The sequence below is a fragment of the Solea solea genome, chromosome 5 (genome assembly GCF_958295425.1).
Source record: "Solea solea chromosome 5, fSolSol10.1, whole genome shotgun sequence".
NCBI lineage: Eukaryota > Metazoa > Chordata > Actinopteri > Pleuronectiformes > Soleidae > Solea > Solea solea.
The window spans coordinates 13,703,616-13,730,075 of NC_081138.1; the positions used below are offsets into that span (position 1 = coordinate 13,703,616).

The following is a 26,460-nucleotide window of genomic DNA, read 5'->3' on the forward strand; positions in this document are numbered from 1 at the left end:
AGCAATAAAGGATAAAGATGGATGGATGTTACAATGACAATAAAGATATTCTATTTTATTCAAAGATCTGCAGATTAGTATGAGTGGTTGTTTGTCTCTGCCCGGTGATGGACAGACAGGTGAATCATGCCAAGCCATGCCAAGTATGGCAAACGAAAAGATCATCGGCCACACTCATATCGATAGTTTTATATCATATAGCCGAAGCATCACTCGGCTCTCTCTCACCTGAAGGACTCGCCCAGAGCGTGGCTCAATGACTCGCAGCTTCTTGTCTTTGCAGCTGGTGGTCAGCAGGCTGCCGTCTGTGTTAAAGGACATACTGAGGATGACGTCAGTGTGACAGTCGATCATTTTCACCGGCTCGCCGATCTCCAGGTTCCAGATCAGGATCTGAAGGAAGGATTGTGTTGATGTTGAGTTATGTGGTGCTTGAGTCATTGGTGGGGATTATGGGGGGACTCCATATGAGGGGGTCAGATTCATTGTGTCAATGTCAAGTCTTTTTCGGGTCTTATTTAAGGGTTAATCCTTTCGTTATGTCTATTTAAATGTTAAGTCCTTCGTTATTTTTGCTATTTTATTGTGTACCTCAAGCCGGGAGTCTCTGCAAAAATTTCATTATGTCCTCATAATGACAATAAAAACTTCTTGAATCTTGAATCTTGAATCTTGAATTGGCTGCACTTTTCAAAATGTAGCCTGCGAATGCTAACTTTTCCAAACGTATGAAACCTCGCTTTAAGTGTGTTGATTCAAGCATGTTGTTTCCCTGAAGCACATTGAATAAGCTACATAAATAAACGGATTGATTGATGTGGTACCTTATAGTCATAGCCCGCACTGAAGAGGATGCCACTGCTGGTTGGATGCCACTCGATCAGACCCACCCGTCTGCTGTGACCGTACAGCTCCAGCACCGCCTCCGTCATGTTTCGCCTCAGACCACCCTCTGGGATCTCCCATACTCGCACCTGACACAGACACGCATCCATCATCATAAAGCTTGCACACAGAGCACATTAACACAGGTCGTCCGTCCAATTAGTAACGACTGATGATGAGACTAATGACAAATGTAACAAACAGAATTCTCTGCTCACGCCTCCCTTTTCCAAAATAGTCAGGAAACTGCAGTGACATTACACCAGGATCAGACTACTTTTCCAGTGTCGGATAAGTGGATAACAGAGTGCTCTGATGCGGTGTAATATACAGACGTAAACATGGTGAAGAGGAAGAGGGATGCTGCTGCTGCTGTTTGGAGGAATAGTGAAGGCACTTTGGCAACAGTACCTCTGCCTCTTTAAAGTCTCCTTAAGTGACTGCAATGACAAATAAATAACAACTCGGTGAGTAATGATTGACAACTCCTTGTCCCGTCTACCCAATGACCTATGAACCCGTGCAGTGCTGTGAGTGATGATGGGTCAGAGGTCAAACTTGTAGTGTTGCGGGTCAAAGACAAAAATGGTGTGAAGTCTGATCCCGGCATTAATGTAACAGAAAGAATGTGATTTGTCTATGTTTGTGTGGCATAAGCTTCCACTTCACGAAGCAACACGTACACTCAGGCTTTTTGAGCTACTGTCGAAATATGGCCGAAAATGTAACGCAAGGCCCTTAGAAAAATAGGCTTTTTCGAAGGCTACAAAAAACTAAAAATTATCATTTTAAAGCATTTAAAACTTACACAAACACACAATAAATTCAATTTAGGCCAATTTACCACTTGAATTGTTTTAAGTACTCTGTCAGAGGCCATTGCGTGTTTTCCATCATTTATTAACAAAGGTCTGTCACTATGTTGCAGCTACAGCTCCCTCTGATCAAAATATACCACATGCTATCACTGAAGCCCCGTATATTAGGATTAAAGTGGATTACAGCTATGACTAGAAGCTCTGTGACCAGAGGAGATTATTCTCCAACAAGTAAAAGTACGTCACTTTTCTGTGCTCAGTAGTGTAATGTGACAGGTGCATGTGATGGAAAAGAAAAAAAGCCAACATGGGTCTAAGCTTTGGTCATGAACCATGTGAGATTAAGACTGATCCTGATTGAGATTTGATTATGTGTCTAATGTCTTTTCATATAATCAGTTACTAAACTGTTCAGCAGATTCACATTTACATCTGTCATTTGCTCGACTGCAGCAGTTGCCAAACAAAATGTAATCACAACGTTGCGTGCGACACCAGCTCTCTGTAAATCAGCGACTTTCTGTCCACAATGAACTCACATCATACATTCAGTTTCTTGCTCAAGGACACTTGAGGAGACTGAACCAGGAATCCCATGATAACAAAATCAATTAAATAATCAAATGAATGAATAAAATAATGTGGGTCACTTGCCGACGCGTCCTCAGAGCAGGATGCGATAATGTTTTCAAAGAAAGGATTCCACTTGATGTCCAGTACATTGCCATGGTGGCCGCACACTTTTGGGTAATGAGAATCCAGACGACCAGACTGAAACAGAGCGACAGAAGCACAACATTTAACAGACTGTGGATCACATTCACATTTTAACATTCACATATTCCTCACACAAACTACACATTAGTTTGATTTAAAACAATCTTGCAATTACACTTAAAATGCTTTCACTCCTGATTGGTACAGACATATTTTAATTTCTTAAAAAACGTGATGAAAGGAGTTTTATCATTCAGTTCTTGTCACCGAGTTTACAGGACGTCCCAGGCAGGGGTCACTTTATCTTGCACCAGAAGTGAGTGTTTATGACAACTAACCACATAGGAGGTTGATGAGAGTCCATTTCTAAAAACTGTTTGCTGTATATGCATAGCCGATATGCTTATCTATGCAATCCACTGGAAATCAGACAGGACGTTTAATTATATTTCAGAATTTCAATCATTATTTCTGGGTAGCCTGACCCACCATGCCACCCAGCAGGATGGAGCAGTGGTTTGCGCTGTTTCCTCACAGCAAGAACATTCTAGGATTGATAACGTGGAATGTTTCTGTGAGGGGTTTGCACATTCATGGGGAGAATGTGCAAACCATTCTTTTTTGTATCTTGAATTCAACTGTAACTACTAATAGTTAGTGATTTCTTTTGTTGGACGTCTAATGTTGTCTTTGTTAAAATATGGATGAAACCTTGTAGTTCCATTTGTGCATATTGGATGAGACAGGCTGTTTGAAGTGGCCTGCATTCTGTTCTGTGTGCCACAATGTTGACATTAAATTAGAATCAGGTAAAATAGAATGTATCCATGTTGTGCATTGCACACATAGATTGAGTTTGAGTTTATTAATTATATGTCATTCAGATAATGACTGATGAGAAAACAAAACCAGTCTTGGTTCATGTTGAAGTGAACATCAACAAAAACCAATAAAATATCCAGAGCAGAAGTAAAATGACCCGGTTATTGCAAAGGGACGTCTGAGGCTCTTTGTTGTTATTGCAATAACCCACAGAGTCCACAGAGGGGCACTGGCTCATAACAACAGACAACACAAATCTTTTACCTTTTACAATCTCTCCTCATGTCATTAATATTTGATGATTTCAATCCTCAGAGCTTTGTTTCAGAGCATGCAGTAATGCCACAGTGTTTACATGTGCTGTCCTCACTGAACCCTGAACATTGACCTCAGATGCATCATCAAGCCTTTTAACAATAATGAACTTTTGGCTGTTTCCAGTAAAGATTTTGTTGATATTTTTGAACTGAACATTTGTGTTATATAGTGCAGCTTGGGATTAATTATAGATCTTATAGATCAGTATATATTTTTCAGTGTTTCATAGTTTCTAGTTAAGCCGTCAAACATACTGTGGGTTTTGCTTGTACACAGAGGGACACAGTTATTCATAAACAGAGCAAACTCAGAAACATTACATGATTTTATCATTAACACAAAGCAGTCATCTGTATGACTTTGCACTATGAAAGGCTCTCACAGCAATCATGTCAGAATTGAACACTGCTCCTATAAAAACACATTTTTGATTGAGTGAAAATGTTCAGAAATGACGATAAAACCGGGAAAAAGTTGTTGTTTTTTTTCACATTTTTGTGACGATCAAAACAACCAAGACAGCAAATGTACAGTAACTGTGAACTGACAGATATATTGGAAATGTACTTAGAGCAACATTAGGCCTGACTGTGCTTCCGCAGTTTATTGAAAATCCCCACTGGTGACGCACAAACGCACTGACAAGGTACCACCACACATATGTAACACTCAATAATATCCTTACTAACATGGGTCAGCTCTGCTGCTCTGTAATTACAGTATATCACAACCAAATACATGTATAATATTTGTGTCTGGAAACTATAAAATGCCTCCTGTGGCTGAAATGAAGATAATAGTTGAATTACATCATTGGAAAAGGAAGGACGGAAGGAACTAATCTGATTAGTTAGTTGCAGATTTGGAGCAGAATATTAAATGTGCTCTCTTCCCTATGAAGGGCCATTGCCCATGCAGAATCATGTACAGTATAATTAAATAAATTGAATATTTTAATGCTGTGGTTTATCTCATTGATGCTGCTTGTCTGCTCTGCCTGCAGAGTTAGGACAGTCAGGTGGTTTGGTCTCTGTCACAGGATCATGGGTATTCAGTGAGACCTTGTTTACAGTTCAACGTCTTACATGATACCGCAGCAAAGTACATCCTTGTTTGTTAACATGGGAACTGTGAATTACTAAAATTATTTTAAGGGAAATAATGTATACTGCTCATGTGTCTTGCGTCCTGCTGCTGGTAAGAAAACCAGGCAAAATACGTTGTAGATACATTTAAGGCAAGAAACAACTGAGGAATAATAAGGCTGCACTTGTTTAAAATAGCAATAATAACAGTTTAAAACCTATAGAGTGCAAATGTTGGAAAGAGGAGCATGACAAGCACCTGTTAACGTAAAGAATATAAACAACCATCATGTGGTCACGTGTGTGCATGTAGGCAGGCTGTCTAACCATTTCATCTGTGATGAATAACCTGATTAGATAAAGCTTTATGACTTCAAATTATGTTTTTTTTTTCCATTTTGCTAAAATGTATCATTTATTCATTGCTTCATTCATGTATTCATCGGGATATCAAGATGATTTAAACAGATGAAGCATGCATACAAGATCACCTACCCTGCTTTTAAAGGATTTAACATGATCAGTGTTGATCAGCAAACTGACTGATATGCCTCGGTGTGGCAGTTGTTTGACATTTTGATTCACAACAGCACCACGCCCCTTGCTCCATGATTCAGTGAGGTGAAGAAGAAAGTGTTGGTGTCCTTATGTGTCATTGTCTGGCCAGGACTGTGTGCCAGCTGGTGTCAGCAGGGTTCTTCCACTCACCACTGACAGTGTCTGGGACCATGTCTGGGACCAACCATGTGTCGGTCTCTCTTGCTGTCTACTATGCTTGTACCTCCTCTTAGCTTTACCCACGACAGGGACAGAAGGAGCTTCATAATGTATTAATATTTATTGTATAAATCATGTCTTTAATGATATTAAACATTAGATTTTTCATTTTGCTACTTTATGTTATCACAGCCGTGTAACTCGGGGTGTTTTCATGCACAGTTTGATCGAGCTAAGGCTGTAGTCTGACTAAGACAGACAATCGAACAAGTATACTTGTGGAGAAGAAAATCGCTTTATTTTGGCGTGTACGTCTGACTCCGCCTCCGTAGATGACGCTGTATCTCTCTATAAGCTAGTGCTCGTATTGAATCAGTTTCCTGTTGACCTTTACGTCACAGAAAAACAAACAACGAGCGTGCTGCGGTTCTGTTTCGTACCTGTGATACAAATTAGATTGAACGTCTGCTTCTACTTCTGGGTCAAAGACCGGGGAGGACAGTTTGGTGCATGCACAGAAAGTCAAGTCTGAGTCCAGTCCTAATAAGCGTATACATGCAGGAGTAATCGGACTATGTATCGCATTATCCAGGTATGTTAGTCTGATTAAGACTATAGCTCCATTTTAGTCAGACTAACGTGTTTACATGACATAAAAAAAATGTCCGACTCTTAACTTGCATTGAAACTGACTTTGCATAGCCTTCCTCATTCTTATTAAACCTGCATAAGCATGCATACTTCTCATAAGAGAGTTAAGGGGTAGTTTTGTAATTCCTCAGAATTCTAGGGGTGCTAGAAGTTCTGCGCTGGAGCTTTAACAGAATGTGAATTCGTATACCCTTACAAAACTATGTTAAATGTATGCCATCAATTTTCTGTGTGTTTGTAGTTAATTTTAAGAGAATGTATCACCTCCTGTAGACAAATAATGCATGATTTGGAGCCTCAAATAACTTAAAAACTTGAATGCAATACATTTTGTTACTGTTCGTCCTTATTGTAACGGTTTAATACAAAGGATGACCTGACGCTTGATACTGTGTGAAGCAGCAGCCAGCGTCTGTGCTGCAGCTAAATATGATACGTGACCATGTCCAGTTCAGCGGAAACCATGTGGGAAATGCTTAAGTGCAATTTACCTTGACTTGCAGGAAATCAATGACATTATGACCTTAGTTTCAGTTCATGAATTATGAGCGCATTATGTTTACACAGTAGTTTACAAAGAAGCCTTTCCAGGTGTTTGGTCAAATTATTTAATTTCATGAGATTAAGTATTAAAAACATCCTGCTGGAAAGGGAAAAATCACAACACTTTTTACAACTGGAACTATATATATATATATATATATACTGTATATGTATATCATTAACATAATATTATACAGCAGGGTCTACTGTTTCCTTAGTTGGAGTTACAAGGAAGCTACTTAGCAGTTACACATAAAACCAGCCACACCAGACCATCCTACTTATTTGAATGAACACTGTAGAAGGTAGATTTTACTTTTATCACGTGATGCTGTGCCACTGGAAATCATTCTAGTGGATAGAATGAAACTTAACATCATATATAAACCTAAATCCAACCCTCAAACAGCTTATCACGGAGCTATAAGTAAAAAAAAAGGACACACAGAGGCAGACAGAGACAGTTGTAGAGTAAAATATAGATTCTGCTCTGCAGCCAAGAGCTTTTCAAGCAGCTTGGCACATGCAGGCTCTCTTAAGCAGCAAAACACTTAATGGTCTCTCAGAGCTAAAACGTTGTCTGCAAAGTGGAGTGACCTGCAAAGCACAAAAGAGCTCATAATTTGACTGCATTGTTGTTAATTTAGACTTTCTGCCACACCCAGACTCACAAGTCAGCAAACCCTGGAAAAAAATACTATTTGGATAAATCTCTTCAACAAATAAAATCTCAACATGTAGGCCGGTGAATATTTAATAATTAAGGAGTACATTTGAATGAATCTGGTGAGTGTGAGAAGGAGGAACACATTCACTTTTACTATACAAGAAAAAAGAAACAAACTCACAAAACAACAGTAGTCTCTTGTAGGATTTTACCACTATTACCGAGCTCCCACTGGCAACACAGAACTTTTAAGACTGGCAGTTTGCACTCACAGGTAATGTCTGTGCTTCATTTCTGTGGAAACAAGCTCTTTAACTTCACATTTTATTGTGCGGGTAAAAAGCTGAAACCACAAAAAAAGGCGACACCCTTAAATAAAAAAAAACCCATTATATTACAAAAAGTCTTTAAATCTGCATGAGTCACTCAAGCTATGATTGTTAAATGTATGTATTTTGAAAAGGTACCACACCCAAATACAGCATATATATATACTGTACATTCTATGCTGCGATTGCAGCGAAAGGATAAGAATGTAAAGACGCCGGTTACCTGGGACACGGGTATCACGATAAAGGAGCCTCCACCAGCGCTCTCTGTAATGACTGCGAGGAACTTGGAGTTGACGGCACAGAAGTGGTTGTCGTGGACATTCTTGGTGATTGGGACGCCGTCAAAGCAGTGCTCCCGGTTGGCTACTTTTCCGTAGACGTTTCGAAACTTGGAGCTTCGGTAGGTCGGACGCCATGACATCTGAGATGAAGAATAGAAAAAGAAATAAACGACCAAACATTTACGTTTGTCCAATGCAAACACAAAAGAAATGCACACATTTTAAAAACACTGTGAAATGACCAACAAGAGGATAACAGCAAAGTCCCACATAGAGTATAATAAGCCAGAAAAGCAGAGATAAACGAAAGTGTCTCCCCTCTTTGAAAACTTGTCCAATACTTTTTACTATTTAACTTTCCTGAATGCAGAAAGTGCTCCCAATCTTTTATATTGTGGTTATGTTACAGCAAAATAAACACTGAACATGTTTCACTAGTAATGCTGAGGAATCAGTGAAGTCTAATGTTGCATTCCCATCTACAAACCCACAGTTGCAGGGTGTGCTGTCCCATCTGTGCAAGCATGATAGCAGTCACACATGCAATTGTGTGAAGTCACCCAAACTGGTCAGTGGAGTGAGACACGGGGAGAGTGAAAATGGGTGACAAGTGTTTTGACACTATTTCATGGAGCTACAGAGCTCGTGATAAATGTGACCGACATTTCTTCCGTAAAACATTATCGCAAAAACATGACAAAGACACCAGTATGACTCGTCTATTTTAGTGCGTGTCACCACTTCACCACCATGAGAATGCATTGATAGAGTTTGATTTTGACAGTCGCTGGCTCAGACACAGGAAGTGGTTGTGACATGATCTTTGCCCTCAAAGGGACAGAAGTTGTGGGAATTGTTCACTCTTTTTGTTTTAAGACACTTTCTGAAACCGGTTCTGTTCATGTGCATAATGGCCGTGACTTTACGAGCTCGGCAGAGGAACAGAGGGGGTGAAAGGTTTCATGATTCAGTGGCAAATCAGTGGCAGCAACATTGGATGATATCAGACAAACCTCTATTGAGCATTGTTTCTCAGAGTGGTGGTCGGAGTGGTGTACGCATGCTAATGCAAACTTCTGCCTTTGTCTTTCCATTCCCTTTGCTTCTCAAACCAAACTGGAAAAACACAAGCGTTCAACTTCAATATCCACTGTATCTTACTGACTGGTAAAGTTTAAAAAAAGTGACATATTTCTAAGAGATTTAACTAACTCTGATGTATATTTATCCATAATATACATATTCATATTCAGACAAAATGAATCACTTCATAAAACAGATTCACATTTGATCCAGATCGGCTGTTCTGGAGCCGTGTGTCTACGAGCAGCATAATGGCAGCTTGTTAAAGAATTAATGTAGAACAGAAGAGCAGCAGAGAGTGGCCCGGGGGACGGTTAGAGGAGATGGGGAGTGAAGAGTCGGCTGATTTGAGCCCTCTTCACAAGGATGCTCATTCACTGCCCACTGGCGTGTATGAGACAGAGAGGATGTCTGTCTGACTGTGTCTGTCTTGTCTCACCAGTATTTGCAGAATGATGACATACACACGCACACACGCACACACACTCAAAATCCAAAAGACTAACAGCGGAAATGACACTGTATTTACCAACACAGATCACAAGACGTGTGTGTCACTGCCTTCAGGGTTTCACACTGGGAGATCTTGCATACTTTCACCATTAAAATGTCTTTATGTCCAGTTCCCCCTGTCATGTCTACTACACATCAATCTGTCCTCTTACCTTACCAGTGCTCTTCCTTACTGTGACACCACAGTCACAGTGTTCTGTGTCCTGCTGTGGTTTATTTTCAGTCTTCTTATAAGCAAGACACCAGGATCTCCTCTCTTCCTTCCTCTTCTACTCCAAGCAGGAGGCATGTGTGCACTCTACCTCCTTCTGTCTCATGCTCTCCCTCCCCTTTAAACTCCCTCTTCTCCTCCTACTGATAGCTGGAGGACTGGAAGTCCCCGCCTCCCTCCTGCTCATATACCCTTCTCTCCCATCCTGGCATTCAGTCAGCCCTCTGTCTCGTTCTGTCTCTTCCACGGTTCAACATCTATTGTCATCCTCCTTCCTTTCCCGCCCAGCACTTGTTTGAAAAGATGAGGGCTCTTCTTCTTCCTGCACCGCCAGATGTGTTTCACCCCCTCCATCCTTTTATATCTCATCTCTATACTGTTTTTTTAGTCTCATCCTGCACTCTGTGGGTAGGACACCCTCTACGCTTTTGTTTTTGCATTTTGCATTATGTGCTGAATAAAAGAAAAAAATGATGGTGAATTGAATGCATTTCATGTCCTGTTATAATTCTGGATGACTCCTGGTCTCTGAATATATTTCCCTAAAAACGTCTTAAAAGATCAAATGAATTTGATGTTATTAAAACCTGTTTTATAGCTATTGTTGTGAATTAACCCTTTAACACAAGCGCACTTTGCATTACTGCAATTCTGCAACCGGAAAAAAATCCAACAATTTTTGAAAGAAAGAACTTGCAAATCAAAAAGTCAAAATCAATATGTGGTTATTATGTTAATTTCACTCACGCTGTTGCAGGAAGCCGGCAAATCACTGTCTTGTCACCAGAGAGAGTTGGAAAAAACGCCTGTACTTAGTTACTTTTTTTTGGCCTGTTTTGGGACATTAAGACAAAAGCTCAAACAAATGTTATTTTAAATATGTTTTATTACATCTGGTGTTCGTGTACAACTACAGGGTTTTCTCTAGATAAAACCTTTTGGTTTTCTTAATTATAACTTGTTAATACACTATTTTAACATGCAGTAAATTGTAAATAACGGCCATATATTGAAAGTTGTTCTGGAAAACAGAGCAAAAGCACTTATGCACAGGACAATTTCTGGCCCTTTTAACGGTTAAAATAAGCAAAAAAAAGGCTTAGGTGTCAAAGGAAATGTCTGAAATGTGTTCACCAAATTTACATTTAAAAAAATAAAACTAACAAACATAATTGTTCTCTTTATATCAGGGAAACTCTAATTTCTAATACATGTAGTTCTTTTCAAATGCATATTTAAATATGTAATGAAACTGTAGCTTTTAACTGTTCTTTTTCTGATGAACCCTGATGTCTGTTAAGGAAAAAAAACTTTTGTGTAAATATAACTGAGGCAGGTGTTACAGTGAAAATTGCTTCCCCTGGTGATTTTCCTCATGTGTTTGAAATACTGGTGGAGCCCTGCAGGTTCACTGTCTGTTCACAGTCTTGGCCCTGGGCCTATAGACCTTGTGTGTGTGTGTGTGTGTGTTTGTGTAGTGTACTTGTGTGTCGTTTCCCTGACCATATGTTGTCTCATTGCACCAGTACAGCACGCATTTACTGGAGGGTTCATGGCTGTAAGGCAGCAAACTCGAGACAGCAGAGCTGTGTTAATGAGGTTTTTTTTTTATTATTATTTTGCTGCTGCTGCTGCTGCTGCTACGTTGTGCACGCTAGTTTTTCATCCTCGTTCAAATTTTAAGACAGCAGCAACTGTTTTTGTCCGTCAAAGTATAAAAGCCGATATAAAATGTCTACAAACACAAACAACTTACAGTTACCAGTTTTTCACAATATCAACATCACTTCACTGAACTCATTCAGCTCAGTCTCACAGTCTCCAACTGTAAACAGTCGGTGGCAACACACACACGGTCGTTTTGAACCATACAAGCCTATTCAAGCCACATCAAATTATATCAATGGGTTAACTTTTCCAATCAAGATTTCCTTAGTGCGTTTGCCAAATAAGGAAGTGGAACCATCTGAGCTCACAGTCAATAGATACAAAAGACAAATCCTCAGGATTCAATGACGACTCAGTGAAGCCCTGTCAGGCCACAATGTCAAGCTCTTTCTTTTCCCCCCTCTCACTTGGCAGTGACACTGTTCAGTCATTTATCATGACTTCCGTCTCTGCAAGCAAATATCACAAAAACAGAAATATCCCATTGGTTCCTTTGGCAAAAGCGCTCTCTGAGTGTGGAGAGGGACTTGATGTGTGTCACTTTACAGCTGACAGTGCTGAAATGCTACAGAAAGATCAGATGTGACACATGAGGCCATGAAATACTTTGGCTTTGTAAAGGATTTGCATTAATGGCTAACAGCCAACCGTCAACATTATTGGTGGAAGTTAAGGCTGATGCTTTGTTACATTTAAGATTTCTAACCTTACACAACACATTCTTGAAGTCTAACTTAACATGAGCCCAACGTTCCAAAACTCTGACGTAAGATTAAACAATTTCTAACACTTTGTCTAAGTGGGTCACATCAATGTGATCCAACATTTCAGAAATGTGGTACAACGATCCAATTCAAATTTACAAAACTAGGATTACATAATAATACATTGCTGAACTGTGACATAACAATTTAGATTTTCAACCTTACACGATTCCTCTAGTGTGTTCTTTTCAAGAGGAATCACTTTAAATAATAGGTTTTGTAACCTTAGAATACGACTGTACTATAGACAAGTGCCTTGCTGTCCAAATAGAGAAAAGCCAGAGCGTGTGTTACATGTTTTGAAGAAGAAGAACATCCTTTCTGCATAGTTCCCTTATAAACGAGGAAAAGGAAGGCATGAGTGGAGGAGACCTCCACACAATTTTCCAATTCACTACAAGATATCACTAATTATTACACACTGGACCTTTAACTGATGAGGCATTATAGAATTCTAAACTTTTTGTGCCCCAACATCGCAGAACTGTGATGTAATGTTCCATATTTCTAACCCCATTGTAGGAGCCAGTATTGAGTACATGTAGTTTAGGGATAGTTTAAATGATTAATGTTACTGTGTTATTTGTGAACAGTTCAAGTAGTTCACCGTTGGCCTTAAAACTTGTAGTTGTACCGTAGACCCTTTGATAAATACGATAGCAACCCAAAATTCAGGAATCGTATTTACCAAGAATGCAGAACTGTAACAAACAATTCAAAATTACTAAACCACATAACCAAGAATTTGGAACTGTGGTGTAATATTCTCAAATTAAAAACCTTAAATAACCGTATATTGTCAAACTGCAACCTAACAATCTAGCTGTCTAAGCATGCACACTGAGTACAATTTATTTTATAAATAAAGCTTTATTCAAATAGGTATACATCAGATAGATAGATAGATAGATAGATAGATAGATAGATAGATAGATAGATAGATAGATAGATAGATAGATAGATAGATAGATAGATAGATAGATAGGTAGATAGATAGATTGACAACATCAGGTGTGTTGTCAAGGAATATTAAACCTTTTATTATTGACTGAACTGGTACCAACTGGAAAAGTATGACTTTCATTTGTTCAGTGCTTCAGTCAATGAGCTTTGAACGATACTGACATTCTTAGTCTTAATAAATTCAAGCTCAAATTAGCATGTTAGCAAGATTACTTCAGATTATATACCTGGTCACCGTTATTATTGTTCGTGAACAAAGTGGACAACAGTATGACGAGGACTGAAATAACGCTGCATAGGAGGTGAGTGGGTGTACAGTACATGATGACAGGATATTACTCTGTGATAATGGTGCGAGATGCAGGAGCTCAGATAATGGCAGCTCTATAGGCTTTAAGCCAGAACCGTTAAGCAGTGGTAATGGTGCAAAGAACATACTTAAGAGTAGGAAACACAGAAATCCTACTGAGGGGCTTTAATCACAATATGGAGGACATGGAGGAGTGGGAGTCCTGGAATCCATGCGTTGTAAAACCTGTTAGTGTTATCATTCTGATAATATAATTAATCTGAGTGTGTATTGTTGTATTTTGCTCAAAATACCTTTTTTTTTTTCTTTCTTTAACCTTTATCACATAAAATATGTCATTTAAACATAAATAAGAGGCTTTTTTTCATTTGCATTTAGGTTCAAAAATCTAAAGGAAAGGCATTAATTAATAACCACCCCTGTGCTTGCTTTGGTTTTTCCCCCAGGAGAGCTGCCACTTGCTTTTTGGAGCGTAATGATGTGAGCTGGGGCCCACGCCCCAAATAACAGTGGGGGGTTTGCAGCAACAAGACAAATACAGATGAAGGGAGATGAAGAAACAACGATGGGGCTCAAGGTGAAAGAAAAGACAGCGTAAGGAAGTAGAACAGGAAGAAAGCAAACACCAGCAGGTCATCAATCATCATCAGAATAGTGAAAGTGGAGGAGCAGAACACTCACACACACACACACACACACACACACACACTTATAGACATAATGCAACACAAACTCTGAAGATTGATATTGATTAGTATTGATGATTTTAAGGATTTAATTTACTATAGCAATACGACATCAATATATGAATGTTACATATTTGACTTTTTTCTATATCAAATTTCACATTAAATACAGTATGACAAACTGCTGTAATCATTTCTTGAATTTGCTTTGTTTTTACACTGTGGACATTTGCTTGAACGAAGCTTATACATAGAGATAACGGTACTGTTCAGGAGAAAGCTCACAAACTTTGACAGAAACAACACGACACAAAGTTGATTCACGGGCGAACAAAACACAACACAACACAGAACAGAGCAGAAAACGATGGTTTAAAATGAGAAAACAATTTGGCAGTGGGCACAACCAAGCAGGAGAAGGAGGAGAACTTTAATCAGATCACTGAAGTAACTTCACACAATCAGCTCTGTGGAATGATTAATCAGTCTATGAGATTTTATTTCAGATCTGTTAAGATTCTCCATTTCAATCTATCTTGGGAAACTGTGTGTGGCTTAGGATAAGATGTTGAGGCGCATATATGCAGATTCATATAAGATAAAAAGATAAATGACGGATCACAACCTAAAACAATTGCCTCTGCACAGAAGCATTCTGCCAAGTCTTCCATTATAATCGCAATCCACTAAGTACATCTCCCAGCATTATTGGTGCGACTGGTTGGTTTACTGCATAAACACACCCATGACTGCACACTTAAACCATTTAAATTAAAGCCTATTTAAATGTTTTACTGATGTTTTACTGAGAAGCCAAACATCTGCTTACAGAAGCCCTTAACCAACAAACATGCATCCCAACAGCAGCGAGGTAAGTTCTCTGTAAAATATTTATAGTAACTTTAAAGTAATCACTTCACACAAAAGGCAAATAAACTACAGGATGTAAAGAAATGTTAATTTTAGGGAAAAAAAGTACATGTTTATCATTTGGGCAAGGTCCTCTGGAGGTCGAATAAGAAGCCAAAGGACAGTGGCTAGTAAAAATAATGTAATTCTATGAAGATCTTCATGATACTTTTAAATGACATAAATCTTCTGCTCATTCTTCAGCAGAAATGAAAGACACAAAGGCACTCATCTCTGTCTCTGTAATAAACTTGTAAAAAGTCATTTCTACCGTACAAAACGTGATCATAATGTAATTGATCACATACAAAGAGCTGATGAATTGACATTTGAAATGACAGTATTCCAATAAGTAGGTGAAGGTTAATGCAATGAGGTCACTCACAGGAAGAGCTAACAACAGCAAATAACGTGAACTAATGCTGCTACGTTCCATACATTTTTGCAGTGTTAAAGTGGCATATTATCAAATTTGCATACAATAAATACCTTGAACATGGAAGGACAATGTTAGCCTATATGCAGGATATCACAGACATGGTCACTCATGTACCCCTTTCCAGTCTGTTGCATTGATCCGTTTATTGCCAGCCTGTTAACTAGATCTCTACAATACAGCAGACCTATGTGTCCTAGTTTAAAATGCAGCTGTAAAACGCAGACCTCATTTCACTTCTCTGAGCTGAGACTCATATTTAATTTAGGATGTTATTCCTTGAGGGACTTTTATTATTGGCTTCATCGACGCCCCTCTGACCTAAGTCATATTTAAGCCTTTATCTGCTTCTTTCTTGCTTTTTCACCTATCCATGTCAAATCAGTAATGAATCATATCAGTATTTTGAACTGATCTGACACCTATTAAAATACACCTGAATGCCTTTGTGAAAATGATAAACTTCAGTGTTTGTTTAGAGATGTGCTGATTCATGTGCACAGTAATTACAGAGGCTGCAGATTTTGCCGGTGGTCATGAGCTGGAGCAACATAATCTGACAGCCTACATCTGTTTGCCATTACATTGTATGTTTTTTATTATAATTGTTCTGTGTCTCTTTTTAATCTCTTCATTGTCTTTTTTTTTTACTTCTAATTTACTTGTTTTTCTTTTTATGGTTGTTTTTACTAGTCGTGTGTCTTTGTGGTCTTTTCCCATCTCTTTGTAGTTGTTTTATTGACTTTAAAATAGCACATGAGGCAAGATGGCATAATTACAACTATAGTGTCATGTGAAATCAAATGAATAGAAACACGCTTTATGTCTATAGTTGCTTATTATCTATAGTTCTGCTTATGTAACCAGATAAACCATGTGGGCAAAATATCGATAGCAATGAAACAGAGGGAGAACATGTTACACTGAAACTAAGCCGCTGCTTAAAAAAACGCATCAAGACAAACATTAGGATTATTATATTGTGCCTCTATATTTTTTGCACCACCACACTCACCAGAACTGTTCTGTTTACATTATGTTTCAGGTTCAATTCCCTCAGAAAGACTAATCAGCAAATCAGAATCACTTCAATAGCACACGGCATCATAATCAAGTCTACAGGATCTCTCAGCTGAAACTGGGTTCCTGCACGGTCACCTGCTTCTTCTCATCTGAGCTCTCTGAATGCCAACTCAACACAAATCAGCCTTACATCAGGGTTTCTGAGGCACAACTCTCACACTTACCTACTGCTTTAGGTACTTGAGATGTCTCAGAACATCAGAACACCATGTCTACCCCACTGTGTAATTGATACTGTACCATTAAGATTAAACAAAATATCACATCAATTTAAAGAAGTAGGAAGAGAAGAGATATGAGCTGAAACACACGCACACACACACACACACACACACACACACACACACACACACACGAGGAATGAGATAAAGAAATAGAAGCATTTTGTGCTACAGAGATTAATCTATATTTACACTGCTATCAGTGCCCATGGGCAAAATAAACTGCTGAGTTTGGCCCAGATGAACTCTAACGTGGATATCTGCGTGTGTGTGTTTGTGTGTGTGAGAGAGTGAGAGAGAGACAGAGAGAGAGAGAGAGACAGAGAGAGAGAGTGGGTGGTAGTATCATCTTCCCTCACTTGTTCACCGTCTCTCTCAGTGGTTAACCCAAATATAAATTAAAAGTCTTTGTGTTCTGATGTGCTGTATGTGGTTTTTTTTACAAGAAAAAATAAGGCAAATAAGAGCTCAAACAGGTCCAATATAAAAGAAAACATAAGTAACATAAGAAACTATTAACTTGTGATTTTGCCAATTGTATTTCCCATTCTGCACTTGCCTTGTGCCTCTGCCTTTCACAGGAAAAGCTCTAATCAACATGTCTGATATGTTGTGAGATTTCCACACGTCAAGATTTTTTATATGCCATTTATAAGTCTAAAAATTGACTAAGTTTTGTTCTTGCAACATTTGCATATGTTAAATCTAAACCAATGCTAAAAGCAGAGTTGACGTTGCATTAGCAGACAAGCAATGAAAATACATACTACAGCACTTTCATTGTCAGCCCCATGTTTGGGAATGTGATGTGGGATGAAACTATGCAAGAAGATTCCATGACATTTCATCTCCGAGCCTTTAGAGATCACAGCTACTGTTGCAGATGCTGCCTGTCACTGCAGTGGACTGGCAGTGCAACATTCTGCAGCTGTGTAAGTGTAGTGACACTAGTAACTATGACTGTCCACTAAACACACTGCTACTGTACTGTATACTTCGCTTGTTGCTGAATCATTTCACTTGCCTACTGACAGTTACATTGATAATATGGTTTCTGGGAATTATTAAATTTCAGTGGAATCAGTTCTTATTTTTTCTATGATGATATATCAGGCTAATAAAAATAGGCACACAGTCCGCCAAACATAATCGCTTTACAAAGCCCATTTCCAGAAAAATTAGCATGTGATGTATCAGTGCCCACAGCAGAAGAAAGATGACCTAACAATCAAAGCCTATGGGTCAGTACCAAATAACCTCATTCAAAAAGGACTTGACCACATACCACACTCTGGAGGCTGATCACATTACATCAGGTAAGTCCACAACTGACTGGAAGGACCTATACAAAAAGGGATTCCAACAAGACGTACCATCTCCCCCATTTAACTCATAATGGCTTCAGGCTGGAGTCAGGCATCATCCAGCCGGCACTCCGTGGATGTCATCACAACAACAACTGTGACACACGTCCAAGGAAGTTGGGCATTGTGAAGAAAAAGTCCAGGGTGAGGTCATTCCATCCATAGAGGACAAGCCAATCAAGTGCTTAGGTAAGTGGTTTGATGCATCAATGACAGACAGAGCAAATGTCACCAATGCTGTAAATCAGAGGGAAGACTTGGCTGTACCAGTTTGGACTTCTGCCGAGGCTTTGTTGAGCTCCTCATTACTGCTGTAGAGGGCATCTAGAAGAAAATCAACAAGCACCTGCAGAGATGGCTTGGAATTCCTTCAAGCTTATATTTGGTGGGCCTATATATTCAATCTGGGCAACTTGAGCTACTTTTGTCATCTGTTGAGAGTCCCATTAAGCCTCAAGGGCTCTGCATTTCCTTCCTTTTATTTGTGGTTTATTCAAAAAAGTGTAGCCCACATGATTTCTAGACCCATCTATGTAATTTAGTGGTGTTTATCATGCCCACCACAAGGTGGCGCATCATCTCCATATCCACTGTCACGGTCAGAGCCCACCTGATGAAACGATGTAATGACCTGATGAATGCAGTGAGATTAACACACTGAGGATCGAGTTTTGTATTTTCTTTTGGATAAGAAGAGTTGATTCACCATGCAAACCTTCTGTATGAGCTCCGGTAAGCATGGTGGCTACATGTTAGGAGGCTAAGCCTCATTATTAGCTTGTTGATAAAGTTTGGTTGTGAAAATGCCTTTATTAAAATACTTTCATTAAAACCAGTCAGAGTTACAGCTATTACGCTATTTAATTTTCAAACTCCTCACTGTGGTATTGTGTTTATAATTGTGTAAAATAACATTAAGAAAATTGTTAGCGCTGTTAGCGAGATGCTAACGCTAGCGCTTTTAGCGAGATGCTAACGCTAGTCATGGTTGTGCCAGCAGTCTCAGGTATTCTAGTATGTACAAATCTACAATTTCTAACTGATGATTGTTATATTGTGATTTGTTTTACTGTGATTATTTAAATATTTATGTTGGTAAAACAATTGAATACAGTTCATTTACAGTTCAAAAAAGTTAATATAGGCTACATATATGCTACAGTTAAAAAGATAAACGTTGATTAAAAGAAGCTGTTTGAATATATAAGTATAGCTCTACAAAGGTAAATAAGTCTAAATTAAAAAGTAACTTCATGATGGAGAATTGTGAAATGGTAAAAATATTTCTATGATAAATGTAAACATAGTCATTTACTGCGATTAGACGATTATACTGTATATCCTGCCACTGGGCATATACATATATGGAAGATATTCATAGTACAAGTAGTCTGAGGTCATGTGATGAACAGAGATATGGTAGTAACAATATGTTTTCTGCACTATGTGTGTAGATCTTTTTTTTTTGCCGGATTAAGGAATAGCGCATTCTGATTCTGAACCCTGGGAGGTTCAGTGGCGAGCTAGGACAATCATTCGACTACGAACGGAGAAGAAGCACGGTGTGGCCAGCTGTGGGATCCACTCCGGAGAACAACAGACATCAACTCACTTCACTCTCTGACATAGATAAGAACACACAACACACAAAATCTACCCAGGTAGTCAGATAAACTGAACTCTTCCAACTTAAAAGAAGGGACACTTTTATTTAAATGTCTTCTTTCCAAAAGAGCTCTATTTTTGTATTTTATTTTCATTATTGCAAGTTCATCATTGTGAGGCAATAAATTGTCAATTGTTCATTTGCTAACTTTGGGTCATTTGAAAGATTGAGGTGACTGACTTCCCGAACCTAGAAAGAATGTGAGTGTCGTTAATGTGCTTTCGTACAGAAACGCTAAGGGCGCTACACAAGCATACATCACAAAGTCTACAATCACAGAAACAAAGACAGAATGGACCAAGCCAGAGTGACTATGGAAAAGAAAGAAAGAAAAACAGACAGCTGCAGCTTCAGCATGATTAAATTCTGCTTTACAGTAAAAGGTAGAGCTGACATCCAAGGATAAAAAAATGCAACATGGGTTTGGAAACCTAGTTCCTCAAGCTATTTTATTATGAACAGTAGAGTAAAAGCTAAACAGAAGATTTCATACTGACAAACTGTAACTTTCACCAAATCATTTCAGCAAACCCATCCAGACTACAACATACTTTTACAGTGTATAACCTGCATCCTGTGTCAGCGCATTTATTGCATATATTGCCCTATCCCCAGGCCCAAAAACAGGAAGCACATCCTATGTCCTGAATACACACACGCACACACACACTCTGCAACTTATCTCAGCTGGTGGGGAAAAGGTATGCAGATAAAAGTCACTCTCTTGTGTTCCTATTTTCCAGTTAGTTCACATGAAAACGATACAATTCTCAGCAATATTTCCCAAAATTTATGCCAACAGAGACTACAACAAGTCCTATTTCGATATTTTGTGAAAACGTCTGGATTGTGGCAAAGTGACATAATGAATGAAGGGTTTTCCCAAGTATTTTGGAAACAGATCTCAGGCCAAAGATTTGAAAATGTCTCTCTCTCTTTCACACACTCACTCACACACACACACACACACACAGAGTGATCATGGTAAGGACTCTTCTGACAGGCAATGAGCTCATAAGATCTGAATGTCTTCCTGTGGTGAATGCTTTCTTACAACTATTTCCCATTTGTCCTTCCAACCACCCCATTCCACACCCCTGCACACACACACACACACACACCTAAACTGCTGTAAGCCCTTTTTCCCCCACTATAGGAATAACAGGTTTTGAGTTGTTAGGTTAGAGATTTTGCTCTTTGGTTTAATGTGTTGGTCTGTGTTTTGCTGTATGTGTGTGACAGCGTGCGGATAAACATTAAGCTTGAGAAATGGCCAATGGTCTAAATCAGATGCAATTAGGATTCATGGTGGGCGTAGTGTGTGTACATGTAGATGTGTTTGGATCTGTGAATGTAGAAGGCTCAATTTTAAGGTTTATTTTCTGAACTGATTACACAAATAAAACGACTATTACTGTTAAAACCTATATATATAAAAATAGGATAGACATTTAATCTATGATTTACCAAAGCTTTACTATCTTGAAACACATTTGGAATTGTTATAGGCTATAACAGCTGCAACAGCTGTACAGTTAACAGCAGAAGCTATACCATAAACACACTGAAAATGACTGACAGATGTTTTTCCAACCACACATCAGAACGAAACGGGCGTCCTTATAGTGAGTTTGCATCTGTGTAATTGCAAACACACTTAGCACAGCTGGAGTGTTACTTTGAATTATCCCACGTCAGCAGGTTAAATATAAAGTATGTGGTTCTCATTTGTGAAGACTGGGGTGTTAGAGCTTGAGAATCTGGCCATTTGTTGTAGTAGAATTAAATCTGGACCCGTCTTTAGGTGCAATGAGTTAGGTATCCACAAGTATGAAGCAGGTACAACAGTTGTTTAATGGGTAAACTTTGTTTTATTTTAAACACTTCACCATCAGTACAGTAAACACATGTAGCTGTACTCTGAAACAAACATACAATCGAATGTGAATGTGTAATTTGTCTGTATACAGATGATGGGTTGGGTCACAGGACACATATTAGCAAGTCCAGTGTTTGACAAAGGCAATAATAACAGCATATATTGCAGTATAATTGTCTTTAACAGTAAGGTTTATTATATACCGATGTTTTTGTGCACTGATTTAATAATGAGTAAAAATATTTTATTATATATTACTTACAGATTTGTGTAATGATTATCAGCAATTCCCTGCTGTTTAACAGGTGCTTGTTGTTTTCTGCTCATGAATACGTTTAAAACTGATTACTTTCAACTTTCACTAAGGAGCAGAACTCAGACTTAAATCATCTGACATTTATCATGTTATTTATTGATATTGATGTATTTAAAAACATTTTTACTGGGTCTGGTATGGAGATGCAAACCCCATGCAAGGTTCTGATCTGGGTGCTTCTGTCTTTAACCGCTTTGGCAAGCAAAGAGAGTGTGAGAGAAAGAGATAGAAAGTGTGCGTGTGTGTGTGTGTGTGAGAGAAAGAGAGAGAGAGAGAGAGAGAGAGAGAGAGACTGTCCTCAGGGACCACATTTATCACTGCATGGATTCCCTTCAGTGTTAACTGAGGAGCATTTCTGCTGGTGTAAAGGAACAAAAGGGGGATACTCCAAAGGTCGGGCCCACCCCCTCTCAGAGCTGGCACACTGATCTTTCCATGGTATCCAACTACAAACAACTGGACCATTTAAGGGGTCACCATGTACATTACAGCTTTCCAAAAGACAAGGTATTCAACAGCCATTTCTATTCCAGAAACTTGCTGTTGTGCTTTATGGCACATACAAATAGCGTGCTGAATGCCCCAAATTGCTTTGAATATGAAACAATCTTTAGTCCTTCTGTGCTGGAGGTTGTTTGGCAGAAGGAGGGATGGGCTGGGTGACCTTCTGAGGAGGTCATTTTCTTTCACACAAAAAAAATCCCGCTGTGGCCATGCTGCCTCTCCCTTGAGCCCTATGAACTGAGAGGAAAGCTACAACTGAAGAGAAGGTAACTCGGGGCAACAATCAATGCTCAGCGCAGCCTCTGTTGCCCCCCGTGTTGTTGAAGGATGCTGTTCGTCAGTACATTTACATAAAGTGAATTTGTGTTTTAGCCTGACTAAAACTGTACTTATATACTACTAATATGGAAACATGAAGTTGTAGTTGGACTAACAGCTGAATTGAGCTACTACTGCATGTAGTGCTACAGTCAGACCAGAGTCAAACTCAAGCTGGCCTGGAGCTCTGCACATGTGCCTCAATTCTGAATCTGGCTAAGTCCCAGAGACAATAGAAGAAGCTGGTACGTAGGAGAATAAGACAACAGCATCAAAAACCATGTTGAAATTCAGGCCGGTACATCCTTCTGTATCCACTGTTTCCACTATTTTTCTAGTGCAGTGAAATGCGCAAGTTGGAGGGACATTTATGTCACATGATTTCTGAACATCCTTTTGTATTAGCTAAAACAGTTTTTATTGCACTCATGGGCAGGCCACGGCCAAGTGGAAGAGAATTGGGTTTGTAACTGGAGGGTCACCAGTTCAAATCCCAGGACAATGTCCAAAGCTCCGGCACCCGGTTTGTGTGTGTGTTCATTACTGGTGTGTAAAAAGGATGGGTTAAATGCAGAGGTCAAATTCACTATCATTTATTAGTGTGTGTGTGCAAATAAAACAAATTCTGATTTGCATAGACTTTTACCAATGTGCCAACTTTTCCACTTCTGTCGACCATAACACTTTTTGGATTTTTCTGTGTTTCCATTATTTTTTTATTTTTTTTTGGTTTTGTTTGTGCAAATTGAAAATGTGCATCAAACAGACTGATGGAAACATACCTTATGACTGGTTTCTTATCCTCATTCAGGGGGATTACCACTAGCCTTCCTGTTGATTTAGCCTCAGGACACAAGCTAACATCAGGTGATATTATAGAAAGCCATACTCTAACTAGTCACCACCAGTGTTATGTATCATTAGTCCCTTATTTTAGAAGAAGTCTGGCAAAGTTTTTCATTGTTCTTACTGAACTGAGGAGGATACAGCTGTGCATTCATGAGATGATGCAGAGACCGCGGCAATGACAGGAAGTTAGCCACCAACAGATGAAATTGCTGACTGTTGTGTTTACTGACATTGATGTATTGATACTTGATGTATTGGAGCAGAAAATCAGCTTGTAACTTATTAAGTTACTATGGTAACTTTACTATGGTCAATTTAGAGTGTCCAATTTGCTTAATTCCTAAATCTGCATGTTTTTGGACTGTAGGAGGAAACATGCACACATGGGGAAAAAATCCATGTACACATGGGGAGAACGTGCATGCAAACTCCAACCGGGCTGCAAACCTGGTTCTTTTTGCTGTGATGGTGCGAGTGCTGACTAATTTTGTGCAATCATTGTAAATCTTAACTGTATATTGTTAAAACTGCAGTGTGTAACTTTCATATATAATCAAATGTCCTTGATATTGTAATGCTCCACCAGTCAGGTCTGATAGTATTGCAGTTTACAAATAATGGCAGAAAAATCAAATCACCAAAATATATGCACTGCAGCTTTAAGAGGATGGGCCGGACAAAACATATTTTGGATGTGGTGTAAAGTAGGCATCGCAGGGACCATCGTTTTTCAATATTGCCTTTGTGCTGAGACGTAGAAAGCTGTTCAGCTCCGTCAGCACAGAAGCCCTTGTCCAGTTTACCTTCCAAGGTGACTTCACTGCTGTTGGCAGGCAGAGCCAGGCTCCCTAGTCTCTTACCTCACACCATCATCATCTTTCAGATACCAATAGGTAACATGCTCTCATACTTCTACTTATTTATTTATTTATTTTAGCAAATATTTCAGGCCTGTTCACATCTGTCACTCTTATCCCTAACATCATTTCCACAATTGCTAGTCGGAATAAAACAATGCAAAAACTAAACAAAAAGTCAAGGGCACAAATGTTAAAATGATGTTTCATTAATTTTGGCATTGTGTACAGTCAGATTTAGGGTTTGGCTCTCTGCCCGCACAGTAACACCTGACCTTTTTCTCTGTCTGTTCTTATAACATCCACCTACACAGCTGCACACTACTCTCACACAATGTCTCTTGAATGTCTCACAGGCAGAAAGCTCTACTCTGAGTGAAGCCATCTGTGTGCAGGTTTTATAGAGAGAGAGTTAGAACTCGTGTGGAATGTACAGGAGTGTGACCATTCTTACAGTGTGATGAGAAAATAGGTTCATTGTCCTACGTCTATTTGTCTATTAGGTCGTCTATTTTTGGCTGGGTTAATTCTCTACACGGCGAGCAGCTGTGCTAATTTCCTCTCTCTCTTGCTCTCTCACCCTGTTAATTGAGTAAGAGGATTCAAGTGGCTGCTGCAGCCTTACGTTAGTGCAACCATCAATGCAGACTTTACAGTGAGTTTAAAAACAGCTTGACACACACACACACAAATGTCAATCTTGGCTATTGTTGCTGTCTATCCAGGCTCCTTTCCTTACTGCCTGCTCAACGATTATTATTATTTTTTGCTTTTGTAACAGCTTCTGTATACTTGTACCTGTCAATTGGAAAAGTGACCTTCCACCTGTATATACACAATGGTTAACTGATAATACTTATTTTCATGAAGCTGTATATGAGACGAAAAGTGTGGCTCCAACTCTGAATTTGAATGCATCTAGCAACCTTCACCCTCCACTTTCTCCCTGCTTGCCCACAATGACTTGGATGAAAAAGCTATTCTTTTTCACTTTTCCACAAGCAACATTAGTCTTTGTTTCTTTGGGGTTTTTCCACCCACTGTTTTGTTTATTAAAATCTCAACAAATAGATGAAATGGGTCCCAAGTTCATCCCTACAACAATAGAGCAAGGGGAAGCCACAATACACAATATGACTGAAGGAAACACTATCAACTTCCAAAATACTCAAACACATTGATAAAAAAAAACAAAACTGGACAAACATTATTGCCAACAATTCCCCTTAGCAATCCTGCACATACACTGTGGTAACTGAAAGGGATTCTTGTGCAAACTTCCAATTCTTAAAGTCTTCAAATGTCAGGCCTGAACTCAAATAAAGTTGATACAGCTTCACTACGCAAATAAAATAAGTTTATCATACCCAGAATGCCTGTGAAACACTGCAGATGAAAACATGCATCCATACAATCTGGTTGATTTGATCAGAACCATCATCATCATCCTTGATCAGACACACACACACACACACACACTGTTCTTCACTCCTCTACAAACACAGCATCTTAATGAGAATAATGACTGAAACACCCTTCACGTGCCAAATCTCACTCCAAATCACTCGAGACATAGTTAAAGTTATTCCCTGTGTGGAGCCTTCTTACCTTTGTGACAGTCATGCAGGATCAGTGGTTGAGGAGCGGGCCAGTCTCCCCTTCAAGCAGAGAGCAATGCCGCAGGAGTGATGAGGAGGAAAGAGGAGGGCAGCTTTGCTGAATATGCAGACACACTCAGAGAGAGAGACAGAGAGAGAGAGAGAGAGAGACGGAGGGAGAGAGGGGAGGAGTGAATAGACAGGTTAGTGTGTCTGGTTCACTAAGTACCCACAGAATGAAAGCTGCTGCTGCTGCTGCTGCAGTGAAGTAATGGCTGGCAGTCGGTTACTACAAGAGGAAAAGGCTCCGTGCTAGGAAACACAACCCCTCCCTCCTCCCTCAAGAGCTGCACGCACACACACACACACATACACTGATGATGCACACAAGGTCTGGTTGTCCTACTCTTCTCACATTATGATTAG

The 26,460-nt window shown here is 39.2% G+C and overlaps 1 protein-coding gene across 3 annotated transcripts in view; it reads right to left on the reverse strand.

Moving 5' to 3' along the window:
• LOC131459450 (coronin-2B) overlaps window positions 1–26,137 on the reverse strand; it is a 31,298-nt gene extending 5,161 nt beyond the window's left edge. Inside the window, exons 1-5 of one of the 3 annotated variants that reach the window (XM_058629310.1) lie at window positions 9,590–9,761; window positions 7,776–7,976; window positions 2,358–2,474; window positions 825–974; window positions 229–393 (exon numbers count right to left, since the gene is read on the reverse strand). In XM_058629310.1, the coding sequence (XP_058485293.1) occupies window positions 229–393; window positions 825–974; window positions 2,358–2,474; window positions 7,776–7,976 (633 nt within the window). In that variant the 5' untranslated portion in view covers window positions 9,590–9,761. Of the gene's footprint in view, window positions 1–228; window positions 394–824; window positions 975–2,357; window positions 2,475–7,775; window positions 7,977–9,584; window positions 9,762–26,044 lie in introns of those variants that run through there. The other 2 variants (XM_058629309.1, XM_058629308.1) reach the window with 2 other exon arrangements.
• Between the last annotated feature and the right edge of the window lie 323 nt (window positions 26,138–26,460).